The sequence below is a fragment of the Coffea arabica genome, chromosome 2e (assembly GCF_036785885.1).
Source record: "Coffea arabica cultivar ET-39 chromosome 2e, Coffea Arabica ET-39 HiFi, whole genome shotgun sequence".
Classification (NCBI taxonomy): domain Eukaryota; kingdom Viridiplantae; phylum Streptophyta; class Magnoliopsida; order Gentianales; family Rubiaceae; genus Coffea; species Coffea arabica.
In genome coordinates this window covers 4,904,388-4,928,374 of record NC_092313.1, presented here as the reverse complement: position 1 = coordinate 4,928,374, position 23,987 = coordinate 4,904,388, and the positions used below count along the sequence as shown (strand labels likewise).

The following is a 23,987-nucleotide window of genomic DNA, read 5'->3' as shown; positions in this document are numbered from 1 at the left end:
AATAATGTGTGGATTTCATGTCTCCCCTTAATCTTCCATCTTTTGTTTGTGAACCTTTCGTCAAGATGCATTTCGAATGTGAATAACATTAGACATGATGGTATAAAATTTAAAAAAATTCAAATTTAATGTATCTAAAACCACATATTTTATAATTACTTAATGTCCTGCCGTTTTCTATTTTTTAAATCTTATCGCTTTCCATCAAAAAAAAAAGAAAAAAGAAAAAATCCTACCACTTCTTTGCTAGTAAAAAATTAAACAAAAATAACCCATATTTTATTATCGCCTACTTGTTCTCTGTTGGTTCCGAAAACTGAGCATTCTTCAATAAATGATAAATTTAATCCTCTTTATAGAATTCTTCGGTTACCAAGGAAGAAACAACTGGTTGGACTGCTGAGTTTGTAGAAAAATTGTCCATTTGGAGCAATTTCAATGGTCAATTAATTAAAGATGGAGAAATTGATAAACAAGAAACAGTTTAAGCCCATCATTTTTTTTTTAAAATTTTAGCTTAAACTATAAGCAAACCTGCAAAGATTTAAGAGTAAAGGCAAAGTAATTTGTGGATACCACAAAGTTTTTTTTTTGATAACTGGATACCACAAAGTCAAAATAGAAATTACACCACTAAACAAACACATATTATCAATTTATCACAAACAAAATTAATTATTCCCAAATAACACTTCCAACCCCTCCCAGCCCTTGCACCATTCTAAAATTTAATTCTTGTCCTCTTCTTCCTCCTCAAATGCAGAAACCGGAAAGCTTCTGGAAATCCCAGTTGGGGTAGCAAAAGTAATTTTCTGCGAACTGGGGTCCTGAATAGAAATCTCAGAAATTGTTACCCAGATGAAAAGCTCCTTACTCTTGACGCCTGTCAACCGTTTCATACGACGGTCCTCAATAAAAGCCGTGATGTTCGTGTCGTAACTTACGTTGCGGCTTATCGCACTGAATCTGTGCTGCTTCTGTTTCTTCTGCTTCAGCCAAACAAACCCGGTTGATTCATTGTAGCCAACCTCAACGACGTCGTCTAAGGGGAGTAGTCCCCTCGGAAGATTGATTTTCTCTAGAAGTTCCTTTGATTTTACCTTGCAGAGAGATGGGTCGGTGTATATCTGGGCGTTTTCCTTGTGTGTTTCAACTAGTTGTTGGGATGACATTTTCCGGCTTAGTGAGAAATTGCACGGAAATGCGAAGGAATAACGGAAAGAACAGGGAGATGAATTTTTGGGGAAGCGGAGGTCGATTGACTTTCAAATTTTATTATGACTGAGTTTATTTGGTTTGCAAAATTTATTCTCACAAATCCCAACCACCTTTTTATCTTCCCAATCACCTTTTTATCTCACATACATCACATCACAAAAAGTGCTACAGTAAATATCTCAAATAAATCATCCAAACAAACTCTTATCCAAATATTATTGTTCTCATCTAATTATCCTGATTGCCATGTAAAATAACAAGAAAGGAAAATTCTAATCCAGTTTATAGTTTCTAACATTAACTAAAATTTTAATTTTTTTTAGGGTTAAAAACAAAAAAGCCCCCTGTAATAAACCTAATACACAGAAAAGCCCCCCATGGTTTCAAAATATACAACACGACCCCTCATGCTTTGAACTAAATTGTAAAGGTGACGGAATCCGTTAAACTTAACGGAAATGACATATTGGAACCTAAAAAAAAATTTTTATACCTAATTTTTATCAAATATACCTATTCTACCCCTTAACTCTCAATTCTCTTTACTTACAAAATAAAATAAATGATTTTTTGAGCTGTTTTTTTGTTGAATTATATCAGGGTATTTTGGTCATTTTGACCATTTCCGTTAAGTTTAACGGATTCCGTCACCTTTACAATTTAGTTCAAAGCATGAGGGGTCGTGTTGTATATTTTGAAACCATGGGGGGCTTTTCTGTGTATTAGGTTTATCACAGGGGGCTTTTTTGTTTTTTACCCTTTTTTTTATTATAGAGGCACAAAAAAATTACATAACTTTTATAATTTCCTTATAATAATCTAAAATAAATTTTACCATTATTGACCTTACTATTATTGGTCTCCGAATTTTTTAAAATGTATCAAACCTATTGCATATATATTTTTTCAAAAAATAATTTTAAAAATACAAAAATTGCACCAAAAATTGCAACGAAAATTGTAATTAATTACAAAAATTTCAAGGTTATCATATTTGTTTATGTTATCCTTCCTACTCTTTGAAAGGACGAAAATAATCTTCATCTACCTTAAGATTATCGACTTGCGAAACATAATTTTTAGATGTTGTTAATATAAAGATTGGCTTCTTAGATTATGTTTGACAAGGGAAAGATAACGAAAGAAAAAAATGTGGGAAGCTTTATAGAGAAAATTGAAGAAAATATTAGATGAGAAAGAGAAATAGAGGACATCTTTATCTCTATCCTGACACATATGCAGCTTAAGTGGCAAAAAAAGGATCACAAAAGTAATAAGTTTTAAAATTAAGTGGCAAAAAAGGATCACAAAGGTAATAAGTTTTAAAATTAAGTTACTTTGAGTATATATTCGAGAAGAAGAGTTATTTTGGCAATAAACTCTAACAATGAGAGGTAAAACTTAAAGCTTAAAAGTGAGGTTGCAAACCAAGCCCGAAATAAGCTGAAAATTTGATTTTCAACTTAAACCCCCGATTTTCTTTAAAGTGAGAGCTTATATCATGCCTCCAGTGCAAGCCCAGCTCCGCGTGTAAATTCTGCATCGACTTCTTTTTAGGCCAGACATGAGAAAGTCATGAAATACTAGGTTACGTGATGCTACCACCACACTCCTATTCGCGTCGACACACAGTTATTTCTATTCTATCTTGGAAGGAACTAAATCGACATCGGACCAGCAGTCCAAACCGATGCAGGTTCGTTGATAAAATTGCAAGAAAGCTTAGAGAAGAATGCAAATCGTGAAATTTGATTCATTGACCTATATCCAAGAAAAGCTTTAAGCCTCTCTTCGCATTGACCAACTCAACTGGGGTGAGCTGGTTATATACATTTAAGCCGATTGAGCGCATTTCATCTATGGGTTACATTTGAATTTGGCAACAATAAATTCATTTATGACTTTATAGCCAATTTTAATAATGTCCATATTGCTCTACCAGTCTTGCATGCATGCCTTTATATTTTAATCCTTTATGCTCTCCATTATATTTTTGCCCTTCTTTATCCTCTTGGATTTTTGGAGGAGCTTCATTCGGAGTTGAAAGGGTTATATTGTCAAGCTTCTAATTCTCTTTAGGTGCAATTCAACAAATAAACAACGATTGATGAAATTCTGACTTTTTTCAGACTGTTCTTTCGTTTGAGGAAAAGGCGAAGCTAAAAGCTCATCCTATTATCTGCTTTTTTAAAATTGATCACTGAAAGTGCGATTACAATGTGATTGAGTAGAGTTCAACGGATGACATATATAATCAGCATCCAAATTCATTGCTAGAGGATTCAGAACTCTACTCCCCGACCAAAACCAGAGAAGGAAAAACAAATTTTCTAGTTCTAGACAGTAGTTGAGTCATGTAAATCTGATGATCAACTAAATGGACCCGAGGAAACTGCTAAAAAAGGCCTCGGCCATGTTGCTGCTCAATGAGAAGCGGCAACCTATCAGCGAGAACGATGTGCAGCTACTTCTCAAGTTCTCATCTTTTCCTCACAATTTGCTGTTGCACCACCAGTACTGAAACTGGTCTATTAATATCTGATGCTGCAAGCATGTCTCCAATAGGCCCCAGTTCTGGCAATTCAATCCATTCATTAAGGCCTAATAACTGAGGTGATTCCTCCCTGTGGCGACGTCCAACCATGATAAGATCAAAGGCTTCCTCCATCGCATGTACCTGCAGAGCCGTTTCAGCACCATCTTTCACCTTTTCCTCCCTGTACACTATGTTATCCTGGTGAGTGCCTTGCAGCCTTGTGTCCTTTAGGAGTTCTGCATCTAAAACAGCATCCCACTGGATCTCGCTCATAGGATCCCAAGGAATAAATCTGATGACAGTCAAATGGATCCCTGGTGATCTTGCCATACGCTTGCCATATGCCAGTGCCTCGCGATCATCAGCACCACCAATAAAGATTACAGCAACACTGTAAATTAATGAAAGAGGTGAAGGGCGCTTTATCTTGTGACGATCAACAAGAATCCCCACCGAGCAAGGAGCCATGTCATACACACTACAGTTTATTATCCTCAAACTACTGTTGTCTAAGATCAGTTTGCCCTGTTGATTCCATTTTCTATGAAATGGAAGTATAATAAGCGATGCCAACTTGTCAAAGGCAAGAGAACAAACATCGTGGTGCATGAACCTGGGCAATGACATTGCAGTAAACAGTTGCACGCTAACCAACCCCGAGTATTGCTGTTGGAAGGAACGGAAGAACTCAATAATCTTTTGCGAACGAGAGCCACCTGAAGAAGCTTTTTGTCCTAATTGATGATCTATTAGTAGCGGACTGGCCCTGCCTACAAGCTCCACCAAATTGAGTGCATACACAGCAAGAGGACTTTCTTTGTTAGGGAAGGAAGATTCCAGTATCCTTCTCACGGCGAGGACATCATCCAGCCGATGGGTACATGTAAGCACTCGCAGCTCAGCATTGTAAGGGATGTGCTCGATATCTCTCTTATGATAACCTGTATAGATCCTCGAGTAATCATATAATGACATCGCAGAGAGTTGTGTGCCTGCTGCTATTAAAAGGACTGATGCAGTCACCGTGGTAAGTGTTTCTCCATCAAATATCTGCATTTCAGCATGAAACAGAATATCAAATGTCCTGTTCAATGCAGTACTACATCTTCAAGTGAAAGATGAATGCAGCATTTACAAATTCGTCGAACAGGAATTGTTGTGCTCGTTTATTTCACAAAATAAACAGGATGATATACATAAACCTCCCTCCCAAAGGGCACGAAGTAGAAGAAAAATGGAGAGAATTCTAGGTACCGAAAAAGAGGTGGTCAATTTCAACTCAGCACCTTTTCAACCAATGTTTCATGTAAAGCAACTTTTTTTTTTTTAAAGATACTAAGTAGCCTAGATAAAGTTATAGCAGAAACATGACATCGTGCTTAACCTAATGCAGACCGACTCAAATGCCACCGCCAGTGCATATCAAAATGTAATAATGCTGCATTCATATATCCTAACTGTGGTCTGAAGCTAGCTCATGATTGAGCACCTGAAAGGAGTGACTAAACAAAAGAAACGAGCAAGTTCACTTTATTTTGCCTAGCCAGTTTTAAACTCAGTTGAGGATGAAGCTCCTGTTCAAATGTTAGTTAAAGAATCCAAATTACACAGAAATCAGGATTAAAAGTTCAGCGTCCTGGTCCAAACACAACTGAGCTATTACAGAGCCCATGGGTGATAATAAATCAACTGGAGCTCCTAAATCAAGGTAAAAAGTACCTGGGCAATAGCGAAGGTAAAATAGAAAGCCATCTGGACAACTCCTTGCGTACACATGACGAAGGAAAGAGCTAAAGCATCTTTAATCGGCACTTTGCACACCAATGCCGGAAAGAGAATGGCTGCGAACTTCATTGTGAGACAAACAGCAATGAGAGCCCACACCCTCCATACCCATTCCAGGTCATACAAAACAGTCAAATTCACTTTCATGCTACAGTAGGTCACCAACAGCGGAGTAAGCATTCCACATGCGAGAGTTTCCAACTTGTCAACAAGCGTTGATCCTAAAGGCGGGCCATCCGGCAATGCCAAGCCTAGCAAAAAAGGACCATAAAGGAAGTTGACCCCAGCATTGTCGGTGAGTATTACGGCCAGGAGGACTGCACCGGATATGATAATGATGTAAACTCTGTGTACTGGCTTTCCTTCTGGTGTCTGCTTGATGATCCAATGTGCAAATGGCTCTGCTGAGGCCACGATAAGAAAACACCATGCAACTAATAAGATGACGGAAGATGCTGTTATCCCGTCCCTCCAGCCTGAGCCCATCTTTATATTGGAAGCTATGGTCGCCAAAAAATTGCTAATCAAGTCGCTGATTAATGTGGACGCCAAAGTGAGGCGGCCAAGCTCTGAGTTCATGATTTTCAGGTCGATGAGAAGGGAAGCAATCACAGGAAAGGGGAAGAGTATGTTGGTGGATATTATGCTTCGAACAGCTGGTATGTGATAGCGGTGGACATTGAGGGAAGCATTTGTCTTGCACATTAAAACTATGGCAGAGCCTCCAGCAAATGGAATTAAGGGTGCCAGAATTCCTACGCTCCAGGCGGTCAGACTAGCACTTCCTGTCCATACCAGTCTGGGGTCCATTTTCACTCCACTCAGGAATATAAAGAAACTATAACCGATTTTTGACAATATATCAATGTATATATCTCCCTCTCGAGGGAACAATGTCTCTGTAAAATTCGGTATGTTTCCAAGGACAGTTGGTCCCAGTATGATACCAGCCTGATTCACACAAGAAACACGGATTGAGAAGTTAAGAAGATGATTCAGACAAAGTACTCATAGAAAGAGCTGCTAACTTTATCTTCTCTGTTCAGTTATCACAACTAATCTACTTCCCTTGGCAATCAGGTTCACCGCCGTTCTTCTACCCCAAGTGCTCCATCATTCTCCCTCCCTCCCTCTCCCAAGTTAAAAGATGTTAAAGAGCGAAAAGGAATTGGTTCTCTTTTTTTCTTCTCTTTGTTTTTTTTTTTTAATTTTGTTTTAATCTACAGAACAATTGTACCTCAGCATAAACAAGTAGAAATAATGTAAATGTTAAAACAGTTGAAGAGACAATCACAGAAACAAGCTGGCCCCCTTTTCCTTTTTTTTTTTTTTTTGGGTTAATATATGCATCTCTATATTTTACTTCTGAACGCAGAACACAAAAAGAAGAGATGGTATGCTGAATTGTTGATAACAACAATAAAAAAAAAAAAAAGTGCAAAATTTTCTTTGAAAGTACCAAGATTTCAGAGCAAATGCGGGGTAAATGCATTCGCATGAGCAAAACATGGAGAGACTGAGTAAGGACGAAGATGATAGCCAATTGCAATTGAAGACGCGGCAATGCACTAGAAAGAATGTTTCCTTGGTTCCAGACGCCCCCATTTGTATGAATATTTATGGCGCTTGGGTCGACGAAGCAGGTGTCGTTAACCGCCATGATCACGACTTCTATCTGGGTTTTCAGGGACGCTTCTGACGTTCACATCCGAAAATACTACCAATACCGGGCCATCTTTTTGACTCCCTACCCTCAAGTACTACTACTATGAGAGTTGGGTTTGTGAATTGTGATGAAAAATATTGCTGGAGTTTTACGAGAATTTCGAAATTATTATCGACAGATGTCCGCTGGCAGGGTGGCTCGCTATCCAGAATTAGCTGGTCAATCTGAATTCAATTCTGGCAAAATGGATGGATCAGGTGACGTACAATTACCCAAAAATGCTCGTAGCCTTTTGTTTTCTTCGCTCAAAGCTATTTTCTTTTGTCATTGCTGACTAAAAATGAGATTATGCTGACATCTTTTATGACAGAAAGGATTTAACAAATGGTTGCAGCCAGCCAGTCAGCGACCCTTTCTGGGCTTTGATTATAGTCATGTGATTGTTTCAATAACTACAACCCCTACAATTTTGCAGGTTTTTTTGGGTTTCAAAATATATATATATATATATATATATATATATATATATAGGTAGAGAGAGAGAGTAGAAAGTTGATATTAATTTTCCCTCAGGATTGTTGGAGACAAAGGTAGGTCTATAAGAATTCTTCAGAAATGTAATTTTGGGGTATTATTACCCTGCTTATTTATCGGATATAATTAGTGCCTCAGTTGAAATGGAACCCATACAGCTGGTAACTCGAGTTACAGACCGGACCAATTTTTTGGATTGGCTAGGCAAGGAGAAATTCCTTATTCAACAGACTAGCTATGGCACGATGGACACGACTCGCGAGAGTAGACTCCATGTGCGAGAAGCCATGGCTTTAACCTGTGGCCGTGGGCTATGTGCTGCGACAACTTCTGAATTCCGGCACCACCCTTTCAGGGATACCTCCACAATGGAAAATGTAGTTCAATGTACTTCATTCACCCATATCACAACCAAGTAAGTTTTGGCATTTTCGAAGGACTCGTGGGAGACAAAGGAACATAGGATTGGTGGTGTCATTCTGCAGTAGACAGTAGACTGCTAATTGACGACGACGACTCCTCAAGGGTCTGCTAAATTTACAGCATAGGATTATTCTTGGCAGCTTTTCATTTACAATACTACACTATTTATTAGGAAACTGCACTGGGTCAGCTGGACTAGAATCTGCTTCTTGGGTGTGGAAAAGCATATGGGGAGGGAAGGAACTGATAGACAAAGGGATGAGACATAGAGTGGGGGATGGCAAAACCATACAGGTCTGGAAAGATAAGTGGATCCCAGGCTATGAGGAGGGGACGGTCAAATCAGCAAGGAAGGAGGGTTGCAGTATAGAGAGGGTGGAGGAACCAATCACAGAAGGGGAATGAGACCTGAGGCAGCCAAACAGATGGTTTGATTAGGAAGATGTCAGACAAATTCTAGCCATTCCACTAAGCTTGACAGGAGGAAAGGATATAATGTACTGGCAACATACAAAATCTGGACAATTTACTGTCAAATCAGCTTATGCAGCAGAAAGAGAAGGACCTGGAAAGCATGGAAAAATGGAAAGAAGGGAAGGAATTAGTTACCCCCAACGGGGGTCAAAAATGTGGAAGAGCCTATGGTCATTGCTGCTGAAGCACAAGCTCAAACATTTTGTATGAAGATGTCTACTAAATAGTCTACCAGTCAATGAACAAATACAGAAAAGATCTGGGAAAAGGAATGAAATCTGTGACTGCTGTGGGGAGGAAGTGGAAACAATAGAACATATGCTTTTCTTTTGTAAAAATGCAGAACTCACTTGGAGGATAGCTCCAATCCAATGGGATGGTTTAAATGACATGAGGAGCAACTTCGTGAGGAGGTGGGAAGGAATATTAGAAGCAAACAAGAGAGATAGGGGCCAGGAACATATTGCTCTGACTGTAAATATTATGTGGCAGATATGAAAAGTTAGGGACAGAAGGGTATTCTCTGATGAGGTAGTAGATGCAGGTCATAGTGTACAAAAAGCATATATGGAGTGGGTAGAATTCATGGAAGTCCAAAGTAGTAGAGGAGGGGAGTACATGGAACAAACAAATCACACACAGCCTTCAGTAAATTGGAAACCACCAAGCAAAGGAGTGGTCCTGATCAACATGGACACTGCATTTTCAAAAGAAATGCAGAAGTGTGGACTGGGAGGGATAGCTAAAAACTAGAAGGGAAGGATACAAAAGGCATGGGCAAAATCTGCTGAAAAGTCTAGTGAACCACTGGTGGAAGAAGCTGCAGCCATTAGAATGGGAATGAAGATGGCGCAGGAAGCTAAGTGGAAAGCAGCGGAATTCCAATCAGACTACAAAGCCATAATAGACATGATTAGAGAAGGGAACGTCAAGGAATCAAGAGTTGCAGTCTTACTAGAGGATATACAAAAAAATGAAAGACTTGTTTGATCAATGTACTTTTTCTTTTGTTAATAAAATAGGTAATAGTTGTGCACACAATCTAGCAAAGTTTGCTGTTAAACTTGTTAGAGATGTAGTTTGGGAAGAAAATTTTCCCATGTGGCTCAAAGAGAGCGCACAAAAGGACCTGTTGGATAGTAACCCGTTTATAGCTGATCTTATAATATCAAGTTAGCAATGAAATATAAAGTGACTTTTGACCAAAACAAGATACTAAGCTGACTGATTCGGCTTCGAACCTTGCAATTTCCCGCTACCAAGAATTGAAAATGACAAGGCATTGCGCAGCTACTTATAAATTTGCTAGTTCTGTATATTAGTAATTATTTCCACCCCAGCTTAAAATGCTCTACTCTTATCATGGTCCACGACATGCTCTGGCTTATTAGTAAATGGATATGGAACGAACGATTAATCGGACAAAGAAAAGCACTATGCTCGACTGAGTAGAGTACTAGTAGGAGTAACAATTATCTGCGGAAGGTTCTTGCTGACCCCAATTGCTGGCTTGCTTTCCAACTTTATGAATAACCTTAATGACCTCTTCAGTCGTGACGTTGCCCGTTACCGTCACCTTACTTAGCTGTTTGTCGATGTCATAAGTTTCAATATCTGCCACTCCCCAAACAAAGAAAGGCAAAGAAAATATTGATATTTATTTAAAAAATAATAATAATAAGCTGTATGATTGCGACATATATTGTGAATTGAGGAACTCAAGAAAGGATGAGAAATGAAGGGGCAGGAGTTTTGTGAAGCAGAAATAGTAGAGTGAGTACCTTCAATCTTCTTGATGGCCCTCAATATTTTCTTAATGCATTCGTCACAGTGCAGACCTACCTTCAACTCCACCACCTACCAACAACATCACAAATTATCAATTGGAGGAAAATGATCCAACCGGTGAAAGTAATTACAGCTTTAAGATACTTACATTGGCCATAGATTACTGATTGCGGATGAACTCTGATAACTGGTTCGATCAAACAGTGGAATCAGATCGAGCTGTAGTGATAAAAATGGAATCGCCACTTCAATCTTTGGTAGTCGGAGGAGGAGGAGGAGAAGTTCTTGTAAGGAATAATGAACTGCTTGAGCAGTTTTTTCAAAAAACAAATGGTTAAGTGGGAGCACATGATGATTCTTTTCATCTTTACTTGATGGAATTTAAAGCTTTTTCAAAAAGCTTCTTTAAGGCTGTCTTTTGACTCTTAAGCGGACAACGCAAAACCACCTCCATGCTCTGGGGCGGCCAAAGTTGACGCTTTTGTTTGGTTGGAATGGAAGAATGGATTTACGCCTGTTCCTTTTTTTTTTCGTGTGTAATCAGAAGAACTCCACTAGGATTTGTGAGAATCAAGGTTCCATAATCTTCAAGAAAATGAAGCGTTTTGATTTCACATTCTCCACTTCTTGAACACCAGCTCCAACCAGCCCAGTTGGAATCCTCTTGCCATTATTCGGTGCCAAATCCAGTATCAATCCCACTTATCACGTGATGGTAGGAAAAATTCAAATAAACAGCACATGACAAATTAAATAAATAAGATATTTGGCATAAATATAGAAGTGACACTGAAAAAATGGCACCGAGAATCCCGTGTGCAGCCAGCCGCACGTCACCAAACCCCCCCCCCCCCAAAAAAAAAAAAAAGGGCGACTGGATTTTGGGCTCCGGCTAATGTGAACAAGGAAAACGGGTTACCAGGGAGTGGAGGACCGTTCCGGTGACAAACCAGGGGATCTGCTGGGTGGGCCATACTTTCTCGGGCACCAGAACTTTCGATATCACGTCTTATTGGCCCAATTCCTATCATTGAGGCCCAGGATAAATGGATGGAGATATATCTGGACTAATTTGTCACACCATTGTTTGTCCCAAAGCCCAATTCAGCTAGTAAATGCATTTGACAAGATACCTAGCTATAAGGTTCTTAGTTTCACTCTTCTCCTCCTCTTTTTACTTTATCCCTTGCAATGTTTAAAGTCTTCTTAAAACATATGGGTTAAATCTTATATACAATAACAACGAGCATGTTTGGATATGAGATTAGTTGCAAAAAATTATTTGAAATTATACTATAACATATTTTGTGATATAATATATGTGAAATAAAAAAATAGTTAAAAAATATACGCGGTTGAAAAAGAAAATCCTTTTAAATATTATACCCCCCATCAAGCCTCTTAAACAGGCAGTAATGGGACGGTGGACTTGAACCAATATATAAGCATTGCTGGAATTAATTACCCAAATATTTAGCTGATTTCCAACTTTCAAAGATGTTCTCGTTCGTGTAGAGCAAGTGACTCCGGCCTTTCCTCCAATTTATTAGGCCACACACGCAAATCGTTAACCACGACTCAAGGTTTTCAAAATCGGGATCCTATCTAGGATCGTTTTTTGGTTTGCAAGATCGAATCGTAGGATCGGATCGTAAAATCGGTAGATCCTACAAAAAATGTAATAAATTGCCATATTAATAATTTTTAAGTTTGCAATTCATAAATATAGTAACAAATAATGTAATTCATGTGCAATCAATATAATTATATTGTTAATTAAGGTTAATTCATTTCTAAAGGCTCTAAACCATATTAATTTATTATAATAAAGACACAAAACACTAGCTCCATGTGATAACCTATAACAGATATCATTTATTCACTTTAGTGAATTATATGAGTCAAATTTAAAGATTCATCAAATTTTCTAGGTTTGGAATTAGGCTTAATTATTTACATGGATTTAAAGCACTCTGAATATAGTTTACAACGCAACAAACGACACTCAATTTTGAGTTTTCTACACAAAAAATATAGTCAAAATACTAAAATTGTTATTTAATTTATTGAAAATAATAGAATCGTATTAGGATCGTTGATTAATAAATAGATAACTTATGGAAGCGGAAGTGATTAAAGAAAAATGGCTGAATATCTTATAAGAAAATTCTATGCTCATTTCATGATACCATCCCCTGAACTTATATTTCTTACTCAAGATGATAGGTTACACATAAAATTTTGAAATTATTATAATCCATGGGTCACTAATATTTATTTCACCAACTAACTTTGAATTTTTGCTTGCGATTATGAACTTATAATTAATGTTTTCGCATGTGAATGTAGATAATATACTACCAATTCACTTTAGTAAATAGTATAGACAAATGTTTGGATATAAAAAAAATTTCAAATATTATTTTACTTGTATCATAAACACGTTTTATATCACTTTTTTATATTTTTAGCTATTTTTTTATTTTACATACACCATATCAAAAAAATTACTACAATAATAATTTTAAATAATAATAATCTATCCAAATACAAGAGTATTCATTGTGATTTACTTGATCTAAAAAGTTTATGGGGAACTTGGCGAAAATGGGCGACATATTTCTCTCCCAACATTGGGAATTATGGTCTATGGCCGATCAATAAATCCCAGGTTTCAACAGTTCTACTTGTATGATATGGAAAGAGTAACAAGAAGCTACGTTTATCAATATGGAATAAAAGTGCTAATTGTATAATATGGAAATAAATAAAAAGAAACCATTTGGATAACTTATTATTTGCACAAATTTATTTGATTGCAGTATAAATACATTTTCAATCACCTTTTTTATTTTATGTACATTACATCAAAAAGTGCTACAATATTTTTTTTCAAAAAATTATCCCAATTAATCTCCTATCCAAAGACACTCTATTCGATATGAAAAGATAGTGCCAAAATTTAGAATGCCAGCCAAAAAAAAAAATTAATTTAGTTGTCTCTTACTAGTGTGCAAAATATATCTCCTTGTCTTATATGACATATAGATGAGTTTATCAAGCATTATTTGTATCCTTGTCTTAAAATAAAAACCTAAAATTCTCCAAAAAAAAAAAAAGGAAAAGGCTTTTAATTATTTTTTTTCTTCCTAACTATCCAATTTTTCTTCCCTCAGCTCTGCCTGCCCAAACAGGATTAAAGGGCAAAAAAAAGGAACAAATATCCAGTCACGGGTAGGGATGGCAACGGGGCGGGGTTGGGGCGGGGGACCCCTCCCCCGCCCCCCGCCCCGTTGCCTATTAGTTCCCCCCGTCCCCCGCCCCGTCCCCCGCCTCCCGCTCCCCCCGCCCCGCCCCACCTTGCCCCGCTTCCCCCGCGGGTGCCCCCGCGGGGTTAATAAAATTTTATATTGAGAATAACGTAGATTCCCAAATCTTCATGATCATTACCCCAAACACATGAATAAATTGAGAATTTTGGGTCAAGGAGCTTTTCCAATCGGAAATGGTAGTTCTGCTCATAGGATTTTGCATCCCAGAGTTCGTGTTGAAGCTAACAACATTTTGTCCAAGAATCAAATTTGTGACTTTGATCAAATATTTTCATGATAGTATCCAGTGCGAATTCCTAGTTTTGAAGCTGCTTTAAGAGCTCATAGCAAACTCCAAAGTTCCTGGAAATATGAGGCTGGCCCTCGAGTGAGAAGCCAATCAGAGGCGAATCAATTGATGAATATGCTTTGCAAGTATGTGGTTTTGGTCCTGCTTTAACTCACTAATTTTGAAAGGATGATGCAATTTAAGATTACTGGACTGTAGTAAAAGAACCTAGAACCCACCTAGAACATTTACAATGCGGTAATGATCGTACAATCCTGTAACAAAAGATCATAGTGTATTAGGCACAAGTAGCTATGTATCATATACCAAGCAGATTGATAAGGTTGTGGGTAATCAATTCTTTTCTGCTCAACTACTGCTTTGCTTGGCTTATATATAATTATATATATATATATATATATATATATATTTTTTTTTTTTGTTTTGCGGGTGGCGGGGCGGGGGATGGGGCGGGGGTATACTCCCCCGCCCCCCGCCCCGTTTCTAAGCGGGGGGCGCCCCAACCCCCGCCCCGAGAGCCCCCCGCGGGCACCCGCCCCCATTGCCATCCCTAGTCACGGGTTCCTTTGTTTCTTTATTTCCAGCTGGGCAAAATAGTCATCCAAAGACCAGAGTGAAGGAAACGAACGTTGAGGCGTTGACCCCAGAGCTTCGCGGCCCAGCTGGATGAGATCCTCATCGATTTGAGTTCTCGGACGCCAACCTATTAAAAGATGCCACCTGCTATTCCTTTGCCAATAATTCTTTCCCGACTCCATCCTCAACACAAAACTTCTCATAAACACCAATCAAACGAAAAAGATTCCGCAGCAGTCACCATAAAGCAAATCTAAGGCCCCCCCTGTCTACCTCCCCTTGTTAAATCTCATCTCCAAGCCGATTCTGAAAATCTTGAAGAAAAATTAAAAGAAAAAAAAAGAAGAGAAAATGGGAAACGCTCTGAGGTTATTCTGTGGATATTGTTGCAAGCCTACATCAGAATCGGATTCCCCGGGTGGCCTTTCAGCTCTAGCTCATGATCTTTATAACTTCGAAATTACCTCCCAGGTAAGGGTCATGTCACAGGGTTCTTGCTTGAATTCAAGAGTTTTATACCCCTTTTTTGGTTGTCTTTGGTTGCTATGTCACAGGGTTCTTGCTTGAATTCAAGAGTTTTATGCCCCCTTTTTTTGTCTTTGGTTGCTAATCAAAACGTTGACTAGCTTAGAGCACAATAAAACTTGATTTGGTGATAGAGGGTGGGCATTAGTTCTGTTCTTGCATGATCGGAATTGTTTTACTTCTTGTTCTTTTGTTCATATCAAGGTTCCTGAAGGACTGAGTGAGCATGTTGTGTCATCGAAAAAGGCTCAAGCTAATTGGTAATTGACTGAATACTTGACCAAATGTCTTTGTAACAATGCTATGCATCTCACTGATTTTAACCTTGACATTCCTACGTTGTTGTGAATTTCGATAAATATCAAGGTACAAAAAGCTTTCCGCTGCATGGCGAGAATCGAAACCTCCACCTAAAACACCGGAAGAAGCCTCGAGGCTTATAATCCAGACCTTAAAAAGGCACCAGAAGGCTGATGTTGAGGTAATCTTTGCGGGATTTCTTCAATTGTATGCACAAAGCTCAAATAAATGAGTGCTGGCTGTCTGATTTAATTCATTTGTGCATATTAAACTGCAGGGTTTATTGGTTTTTTATCGTCTTCCTCTGCCACATACTCTGGTTGAGCTGACTGATGGCACTCCTCCTCCACACCCGCAAGGACTCCAGTTCGAATTGCAAACACTTCCAGTTAAAAAAATAAATAAATTATCTTCTCAGACATATTTGGTCATTTCTAATGCAAGGTCAAGTGTCAATGAGTTCACACTATACTGTAAACTGTCTATAGGTAGACGCAAAGGCAGTAGCAGATGGAGATACAATAACTGTCTACGTTAGTACCACGGATCCTAGGGAGTCGTCATCTGTTCCCAGGGATGTACAAGTTGCTGCTGTTCAAAGATCAAAAGCGCGTGCAGTCAAAAATTATGCAAAAGCAGATGCATTGCATAAGCAAATCGTGGATGCAGGATACCGGTTAGTCATACCTCGCAAGTTCTCCCAGATCTTCCATCTAGATGTTATTTTACTTGACTGTTCAACTGATTAATGTGAGGTTCTACTTCAGGGTACTGATGATTCAAAATGTGGAAATTCTAGCTCGAAAATATAGGATCAGATTAAGGTACGTGAAACTGCTGATGATAGGTCTTTTCATACTACAATGCATTTCTTGAGAATGACGCTAGATGAGAAACAGGGGAATAGATGCGCCAGAGAGCGCTATGCCATACGGGAAAGAAGCCAAGGAAGAGCTGACTAGAATAGTTCAGGGAAAGTGCTTGAGGGTTCTTGTATTTGATCAGGATCGTTATGGGCGCAGTGTAGGAGATATATACTGCAACGGCATATTTGTACAGGTAACAAATTTGAGAAAGATCAATCTTGGCTGCCCTAGTTACATTCCTTCTTAAGTCCGTGCATAATGAGTTTTTTCTCCATTGTGATCTTTAGGAATCAATGCTTAAGAAAGGTCTAGCCTGGCATTACACTGCCTATGACAGACGCCCAGAGCTAGACAAGGTAACTTTGCGTTTATGATTTGGCCCTCGTCTACTACCTGTAGTGTTGTGTCGATGTCATCAAAAAATAATGTTTTGCTTGCCTCATTTCAGTGGGAGAAAGATGCTCGAGCCAAGCGACTTGGACTGTGGGCTTCGTCAAACCCTGAGAAGCCATGGGAATGGAGGAAAGACAGACGTGAAGAAAGATAGTTGTTTCAAAGGCAAAGAAACTGTTCTACATGCCTGCTTATATAACCCCGTGACGTTTAGAGTACCTACAGTGCATAACATATAGAGGTGTAAAGCAACTGGCAACGAGATACAGCACACGCTTGCCATTTGGAATTCGCAAATGTTATAATGACATATCTAATTGATGCTTGATGGCAAAGGAAGTTTCTAAAACAGAAACCAGCATTCTTGGTGGCCACATTTAAGGAGTGCAAAATTTTTTTCCCAAGGAAAATATTTTTAGTGAAAATCATCTTCATAGGAAAAAAAAACTATTTCCCTTCTTTATCAGGTGTTTGGTGCACTTTCGAAAAATAGTCCTTGAAGCCAAAAACCCACAAAGAATGTTCCCCTCAAAGATTCGTCAGTTTCCTTCTGCCAACGACCAGAACTCCCATTCACACCTATATCAATTCATCACCCCAATCCAAATACTTCAAATTCCAAAAAATTAGATCATACTCAGGAAACCCATTGTATCGCAAACCCATTACCATTACAGATCATACGAATTACCTAATCGCTATGTCAATGGAAATTGCATCAAGAATGAAATCCTTATGATTGATAGAGTTCTATCAGATGAAGCACTTCACTGATGCTTACAAATAGTACTAAGAAAGATAAGGAAGATGGAGAGGCGCCTTTGTGGTGGTGGTGGGGGAGGTGGCTGTAGGTCTAGGTTAGGCACGATAGATAATTTTCTGTCATGATCTGAAAATTTTCGGTTTAGTAAAAGATCATGAGAATGATGAGCTCTCAAATTTTTTTTCCTATTAAAGGGATCGTGAGGTTGATGAACTCTGAGAGTTTATTGGAAAATAACTTTAGTACAACAGATGCAGAAGTCATTTTACTCCTGATTGCGTAAAAGATTTTCCACGGGAAAAAATTTTCCCAATCTTTTTGGCTGCCAAACACCAGAATTTCCTGAAAATATTTTCTGGAAAATATTTTCAGTCCAAACAAATAGACCCTAAGTGCCAACATTTTCCCCTTCCCCCTTATCTCCAATCTCCTTGTCCCCCACTCTCACGGCTGTGGAGCCCCATTATTCGCATCTGGCAAAACTTTCAGCTATAAATTTTAATTGCAAATGTACTTGTATTGCAATTGCCCCTCCAATAATTTATAGAGAAGCAGTAAAGATCATGTCCAGGAGACTTGCAGTAACAGCATTCATCTTTCTGCAGAGAAGCTGATATCAAATATCAAATGTAAAGATCAGCGTAATGAGCTTTTAGATGCAGAAAGAATTGATGATCAAAGCTCAAAACTGGAACACTAGGCAATAACAGGTTCAAATTTGCACCACCTTTCTAAACAAACTCAACAAAGAATAAAAGAAGGATGATCTCTCATTCCAATAGGCAGAAAGTACATGATTGACACATCAAAGTTGCAAAGAAACCAACAGAAACTAAAAAAGTATCTGTCCAGAAAATTACGAACTTGATTCACTGATACACTGGACAATTAGTTCCTAGGAGGAAATAGAGGGGGGGGGGGGGGGGGGGGAATAAAAGAAGCAAGTAAAATCTGCAGCCCAACTTCGGCTCAAAACCCAACAAATACATACACTGGAGCACCAAAAAAAAAATACACTGCAAAGAACAAGAAGTTCTTCAAGTAGACAAGAGGATTTAATCGTTTCTGCTACACTGAGTTTTAATCTCTTTGCAGCAGTCCATAACTAATCTGCTATGCTAGACAACATGCAGAGAGAACAGTAACTATAATAACATGAATTTGCTCCTTAATCCAGGGCTCTGCAAGCAAGGGAATTTATAGCAACAAATTAAAGTAAGATGAGTAACGTACTTGTTAAGGAGGCCAGCCAAAATGGGAGAGCATAGAACAAATTATTGTACCTAACCAAATTTGAGGTATGAGCAGGTTGAATGTAAAAGATTCCCACCAAATGACTCAAGTAAAGGCATGTATGATATACCATTCTAGTGTTTAACATCTAATTGAAGTTGAGACGCTCTAAAACACATGCTGTTACAAAATAGAAATAAGCTTCACAAATAACAGGCCAAAAGTGATATAATGCAGTAGAAGAAAATAAAGTTCGTAGAAAAACCATTGGGATAAAACAAGAAGAATGTAGGATGATTCAACTCACATTCTTCTTTTCTTTCAACCAATAGAGACTTCTTCCATCTTATTTGGCTTCATCTTTTGTATCCTCAGAATCCGAGTCACTTGCATTGTACCCTTTCAAAAAAGAAACAAATTTATAAGTTGACAAAGTTACTACCTAAACAACAAACCAAGCAACCAAAATGGATTTGGACACAAATAGACACAGAACAAAAACCTGGATGCTTATCGCTAACTTTCCATACTGAAGACCGAGCCCTCGAAGCTCTATTCATCCAAGTCTTTCCCTAAACCCAAAATATTTCAAAATCAGACGACTACAAATTCGGGTAAGAAAAAATAGACATCACTAGCGAAGAGTAGAACCCCACGTCCAACGTTCAAAAATATACATCCAACGCCTGCCCTTCTAAAACAATTTTAAAAATGAAAGAGGAGACAGGAATGAGCAAGAAATTCAAACTGCATTTCATCTCGTATACTAAAGCGGGATTGGAGAAAAATGCTGACTGGAATTAAATTCCAGAATTTTAAACCTCTCTATTTCAATTATACTTTGTTTGACCTCCCCTCTTTGGCATGATAAAAAGAACAGGAAAGAAAAAGGTCGAGTCTTCTGCCAGAACTTTTCAATTCCCTATTCCTGATTTTTTTCATTTTTTTTTTAAAATTGCTCACAGTTGTAATCAACTTAAAGTTAAAACTGGAGTTCCAAACATATGCACACTTGCACCTGGCCAAATCCAAAAGCAGAGGAAGTATGAGAAAAGGGGGTGTGGAGTAAAAGTGGAAGGACCTTTTGGGCGTCTCTGGGGATACCATAACCACTATAATACATCTGGCTGACAAGGACCTGCATGGCGGTATCACCAGCCTTGGCTTCTTTGAGGGTGTCCTGAAACCACCGCTTGACACAATCAGCCACGGCCTCCGCCAGAGGAATCCGGCGGCCCTGCTCGGACGCCGACGTGGAGTTGTCGTTGGAAGTCGATTTCTTCCGCTCCATCCCCTTATTTTCAAGTCTAAGCTGCGGCAATTGCTGGTCCTTTGATGCAAGTCGCCGGGACCCACTAAGGTTGGCGGCGGGGGGCTGGGCAGAGGACACGGTGGTGGGTCGGGGGGATTTGGGGATTTGGCGGCGGTGAAGTCTGTTGGTGGAGATAACCCTGGACAATTCTTGGAGTGCAGCTGGAGATGGAAGTGACTTTCCCATAATAAAGAGAACAACACATAGAAGAACAATGAAACTCAATCAGAGAAAGATCGAAGAAAGATTACAAAAATGTCTTTTTTTTTTTCTTTTTGTTTTTGTGAGAGGGCGAAGTGTGACTGGATTATTTGGACAGGCTAACCTTAGTAGAACCGGCTCATCTTTTGCTTTCTAATGATGTGGCGGTACTGGACAGAACCGGAGCAGAGGATTCCAAGGTCTTAAACAAAGGTGTTTGAAAGTATTAGTTGAGGACTTTGAATATATATATATAAATTAAAAAAAAAAAAGAAAAATTAAGGCATAAAGCACAAAACAAAAAAGTACCCATATATCGAAATTCACCTATCCGCTCTGTTTTGATACCTACAGTTTCACATATCTAAAAGATTTTCCCCGTTTACAAGACCAAAAATTATTCACCGTTTTGATATTTTTCGGAAGTACCTAAACGCAAGTCGAATGTCAAGAAAACAATTACCAACGAACCATGCAAAATAAAGAATTAGAATTGCTGGGCTTTCTGTCGCCAAACAACATGGACCTTGACTCTTAACCTTCAACCCGCACCAAAGCCCAGGAGAAGTTTTGCACTCAATGCCCACAAAATTCACCTCCTACTTTTATTCCCACACTCACCAGGTGCCCATCCACCACCATCATCACCCCCCCCCCTCCCCACCCCCCAAAAAAATTCCCCCCAAGCCAGTGCAGCCCCAAAAAAAAAATTCATTATTGTTTCCTAGTTACTGTATACCTATCCAAGTCCGCGGAAAAAAAAAGTTAAAAAAAAATTATTGACATCCAAACGTTCTGATTATAGGTTATATCGACGAGACGAAGGCCCTGTTTAATAATTCAATTTAACACTTAAAATTAATATATTCAGATCTTAACATATTGAGACCGTTTGATAACCAAAAATTAAATATTTGAACTAATTAAAGTGACATTGAATTCTTTTATGCAAAACTTGCTTACAAAAATAAGTGATAAACTATTCACTTATCATTGAATGTGTAATACTTAACAATTCAATAATTTAATGGATTCATATTTCAAATTTCAAATTTCAGAGTTCAATTTTATCAAATGCATCCTAAATGTAATAGTCATACATGTTTTCACCCAATTTCCATATATTTTAGGTTATATCGACAAGACTAAGGTCCTATTTGATAACCCAATTCAGCGCTTAAATTTAATGGATTCAAATCTTAACATATTCAAACCATTTAATAACCAAAAATTGAACAAATTAAGTAGCACTGAATTTCTTAGGCAAAACTTGATCTCAAAATTAAGTGATAAATTATTCACTTATTACTAAATGTGATATGTATTTAAATGTATTAGATTTAATACTTAACAATTCAATAAGTTAACAGATTCAAATTTCGGTTTTGTCAAACGCATCCTAAATGTAATAGTCATACATGTTTTCACCTAATTTCCATATATTATTATTAAACTCCACAGCGTATGACATATACATTCTTAAGCTTCTCCTTTGACATTAGATTGGTATTAGGAAAAAGATTTTATAATAGAATTACGGCAAATGGGTCGGTAAATTGTACTAATAGAATTCATCACGCAATTACACAGCAGTTATATCGGAAATTGTTGTATCCGTTGTTCGAAAAAAACAAAACGAGATGAGCTGTTGCTTTCCTAATCACTCTGCATTTTTTGGCTTTAGCCTGAGCTGAATAAACCAAGTGAACGACGGTCAAAACTGCTTGGAACTCTGCAGTGTCGGTTGGAACTTCGAAAATGAAAGGGATGCTAGCTACAGGGTTTTTTTTTTTCGATGCATTAAGATTAGGCTCGTCTCCATGATTATTTGTTAGTAATGCTTCTCCACCAGTGTTGAACATATTGTTTTTAACAACTATTGTTGTGAACCTAATAATCGAAAACTGGCTTCAAACAAAGATGATATCACACATTACATAATTGAAAAGAATGAATATTTGTCAGCTTGAATATTGCAACCTAATCTAATCACCAGCCTTTGGACTGGAGGCTACCACTAAAACATTAAAATTTGGTGGGATGGGCATTAAAAAGTGGCATTGCTTAAACCTTGTCTCCTAGTAAAGCGTCAAACTTTTACTCCCACCAATTATCACGTTAAAAGGTGAGTTTGTTTAAAAAATTTAGGCGGGTGCGTAGTGCACTCATTTTCCCTCCGGATTACTCCTGAACCTCCTTAGGTCTGCTACCTTCCTTTAATATAGAATAAATTAGGTTATACAACAATCATCGTCTCTGAAAAAAAAAATGAATACGGCAACCTAATCTAGTAAATTGCCTGTCATGTGAACCTAAACCATATTGTAAGTGCTACTAAACATGATTTCCTCATAAGTAGTAATTGATAAAAGGCAGAACCAAAAAAAATAATAATAAATCTGACAGATCCGAGCCTTCGCTCTGGATTTTGGATCATCAAAACATAAAGATTTCCCTGTTTTTATGTTCGTTATATGACAAGAGAAATAGGATAATGGGAGTGTTTGGATAGCACAAATATCTCAAATAATATTTCGTTTGCATCATAAACACATTTTCCAACTCACCTTTTTATATTCTCAATTATTTTTTTATCTCACATACATTACATCACATCACAAAAAATATTACAATAATTATTTCAAATAATATTTCAAATAATACTCAATCAATTACGGCCTTCCTCCGGCAGGACAAAAGCAAGAAAAGCAAAGACACTCCAAAATGTCAGAATCCTCATCTTGTTGTCGGGGTTGCGTAGCACCAAGCCACCAACTAATTAATAATTCAGCTGAATTCAGACTTTGGCCCGCTGTAGTTAAATTAAATTACTATAACCTGTCCGCCCTCTTTTTTTCTTTACGTTGGGTTCCCTTCCTTCAAGTTATTTGTTAAAGCATCAGACTTCAAACCGCAAGCGGGGCGATGAATAGTATTACATTGTTATTTATTGGGATTAATATTTTATACGCTAATGGTGCATACACATTCATCATTAGACGCGTGACATAAAATATAAATTTAAATTTAAAATTTAAATTTTACATATATATCGTGCATCTAATCATAATAACATATATACTGTTAATGTATATGAAATTATTTTACATTTTTTCCATGCTTATCTTTCCTGCTGTTACTGCATATCTGACGTTTGTCCTATTCAATGAGAGCCTTATAATTTGTTTTTCAGTAAGTTCACCTGTATTGCATCATCCCATAATTCAGTTGATTATAATTTTAAGAAGATTTTGTGAACCCAGCATAGCTTCAGACGTCGACCAAAGTTAATCTAATAAACTATGATTTATATCGCTGTTCATGAGATATTGGAGAAAGATATTGACTTATTTCATGTAACTAGTTATTGAATCGACGACAGATTTGCAGAAATTGAAATGTAGAATAGAAAGGCCAATAGAGTTAGAAATGTAATAGTCTGCCACCGTCTTCTTTTGTCCACACCCAAGCCGTTTGGATGAATTACTGGACATCAGCGATCATAACAACGTTAGTATCAAAGTCAAACAACATGCCTCTCTCTCTCGATTATTGGATTTATGACACTTGTACCAAAATGAAATGAAAGAAATTTCCAGGGTTATTAGGGTCTACCTAATTGTTGACTTTAGGAGTTCGAATCACGTGTTTAGCATAACAGTTGAGTGTAACTTTTTTTCTTTGTGGTTTAGTCTTAATATGAATACAGTCGCAACTTTTGAAATCTAAATCACAATCAATCTTTATTTATTGTCACGCCCCACTTAGGACTT

The 23,987-nt window shown here is 37.9% G+C and overlaps 5 protein-coding genes across 13 annotated transcripts; 1 reads left to right on the top strand and 4 right to left on the bottom strand.

The window, feature by feature from the left end:
- Positions 1-565: 565 nt before the first annotated feature.
- On the bottom strand, positions 566-1,285 carry LOC113729077 (uncharacterized). Its single transcript, XM_027253407.2, has one exon. The coding sequence runs from the start codon at positions 1,170-1,172 to the stop codon at positions 729-731; it is 444 nt and encodes a 147-aa protein (XP_027109208.2). The 5' UTR covers positions 1,173-1,285; the 3' UTR covers positions 566-728.
- A 2,088-nt stretch (positions 1,286-3,373) lies between these two features.
- LOC140036525 (cation/H(+) antiporter 3-like) lies at positions 3,374-7,642 on the bottom strand. The gene is made up of 3 exons (XM_072078324.1): positions 6,999-7,642; positions 5,474-6,490; positions 3,374-4,804 (listed from the first exon to the last, which is right to left on the bottom strand). Exons 1-3 carry the CDS (start codon positions 7,197-7,199, stop codon positions 3,698-3,700), a joined length of 2,325 nt encoding a protein of 774 aa, XP_071934425.1. The 5' UTR covers positions 7,200-7,642; the 3' UTR covers positions 3,374-3,697.
- Positions 7,643-9,768: 2,126 nt separating this feature from the next.
- Positions 9,769-10,760, bottom strand: LOC113730291 (copper transport protein CCH-like). Its single transcript, XM_027254894.2, has 3 exons — positions 10,573-10,760; positions 10,418-10,493; positions 9,769-10,250 (listed from the first exon to the last, which is right to left on the bottom strand). Exons 1-3 carry the CDS (start codon positions 10,579-10,581, stop codon positions 10,093-10,095), a joined length of 243 nt encoding a protein of 80 aa, XP_027110695.2. The 5' UTR covers positions 10,582-10,760; the 3' UTR covers positions 9,769-10,092.
- A 3,893-nt stretch (positions 10,761-14,653) lies between these two features.
- Positions 14,654-17,040, top strand: LOC113730288 (staphylococcal-like nuclease CAN2). Its single transcript, XM_027254889.2, has 9 exons — positions 14,654-15,092; positions 15,351-15,406; positions 15,513-15,627; positions 15,724-15,834; positions 15,935-16,122; positions 16,214-16,270; positions 16,346-16,505; positions 16,600-16,668; positions 16,761-17,040. The coding sequence occupies exons 1-9, from the start codon at positions 14,973-14,975 to the stop codon at positions 16,857-16,859; spliced, it is 975 nt and encodes a 324-aa protein (XP_027110690.2). The 5' UTR covers positions 14,654-14,972; the 3' UTR covers positions 16,860-17,040.
- Positions 17,041-17,673: 633 nt separating this feature from the next.
- Positions 17,674-20,422, bottom strand: LOC113730289 (uncharacterized). Of its 9 annotated transcripts, XR_003458305.2 has the most exons (6): positions 19,783-20,416; positions 19,204-19,273; positions 19,009-19,100; positions 18,832-18,881; positions 18,702-18,751; positions 17,674-18,078 (listed from the first exon to the last, which is right to left on the bottom strand). XR_003458305.2 is itself a non-coding variant. In XM_027254893.2 (5 exons), exons 2-4 carry the CDS (start codon positions 19,990-19,992, stop codon positions 19,048-19,050), a joined length of 333 nt encoding a protein of 110 aa, XP_027110694.1. In that variant the 5' UTR covers positions 19,993-20,190; positions 20,339-20,422; the 3' UTR covers positions 18,432-18,751; positions 19,009-19,047. The 9 variants fall into 9 exon arrangements, 5 of the variants coding, with proteins under 5 accessions (XP_027110692.1, XP_071934424.1, XP_071934422.1 ...); XR_003458304.2 differs by lacking the exon at positions 18,832-18,881; XR_011840109.1 differs by lacking the exon at positions 18,832-18,881 and having other exon boundaries at positions 17,674-18,067.
- Between the last annotated feature and the right edge of the window lie 3,565 nt (positions 20,423-23,987).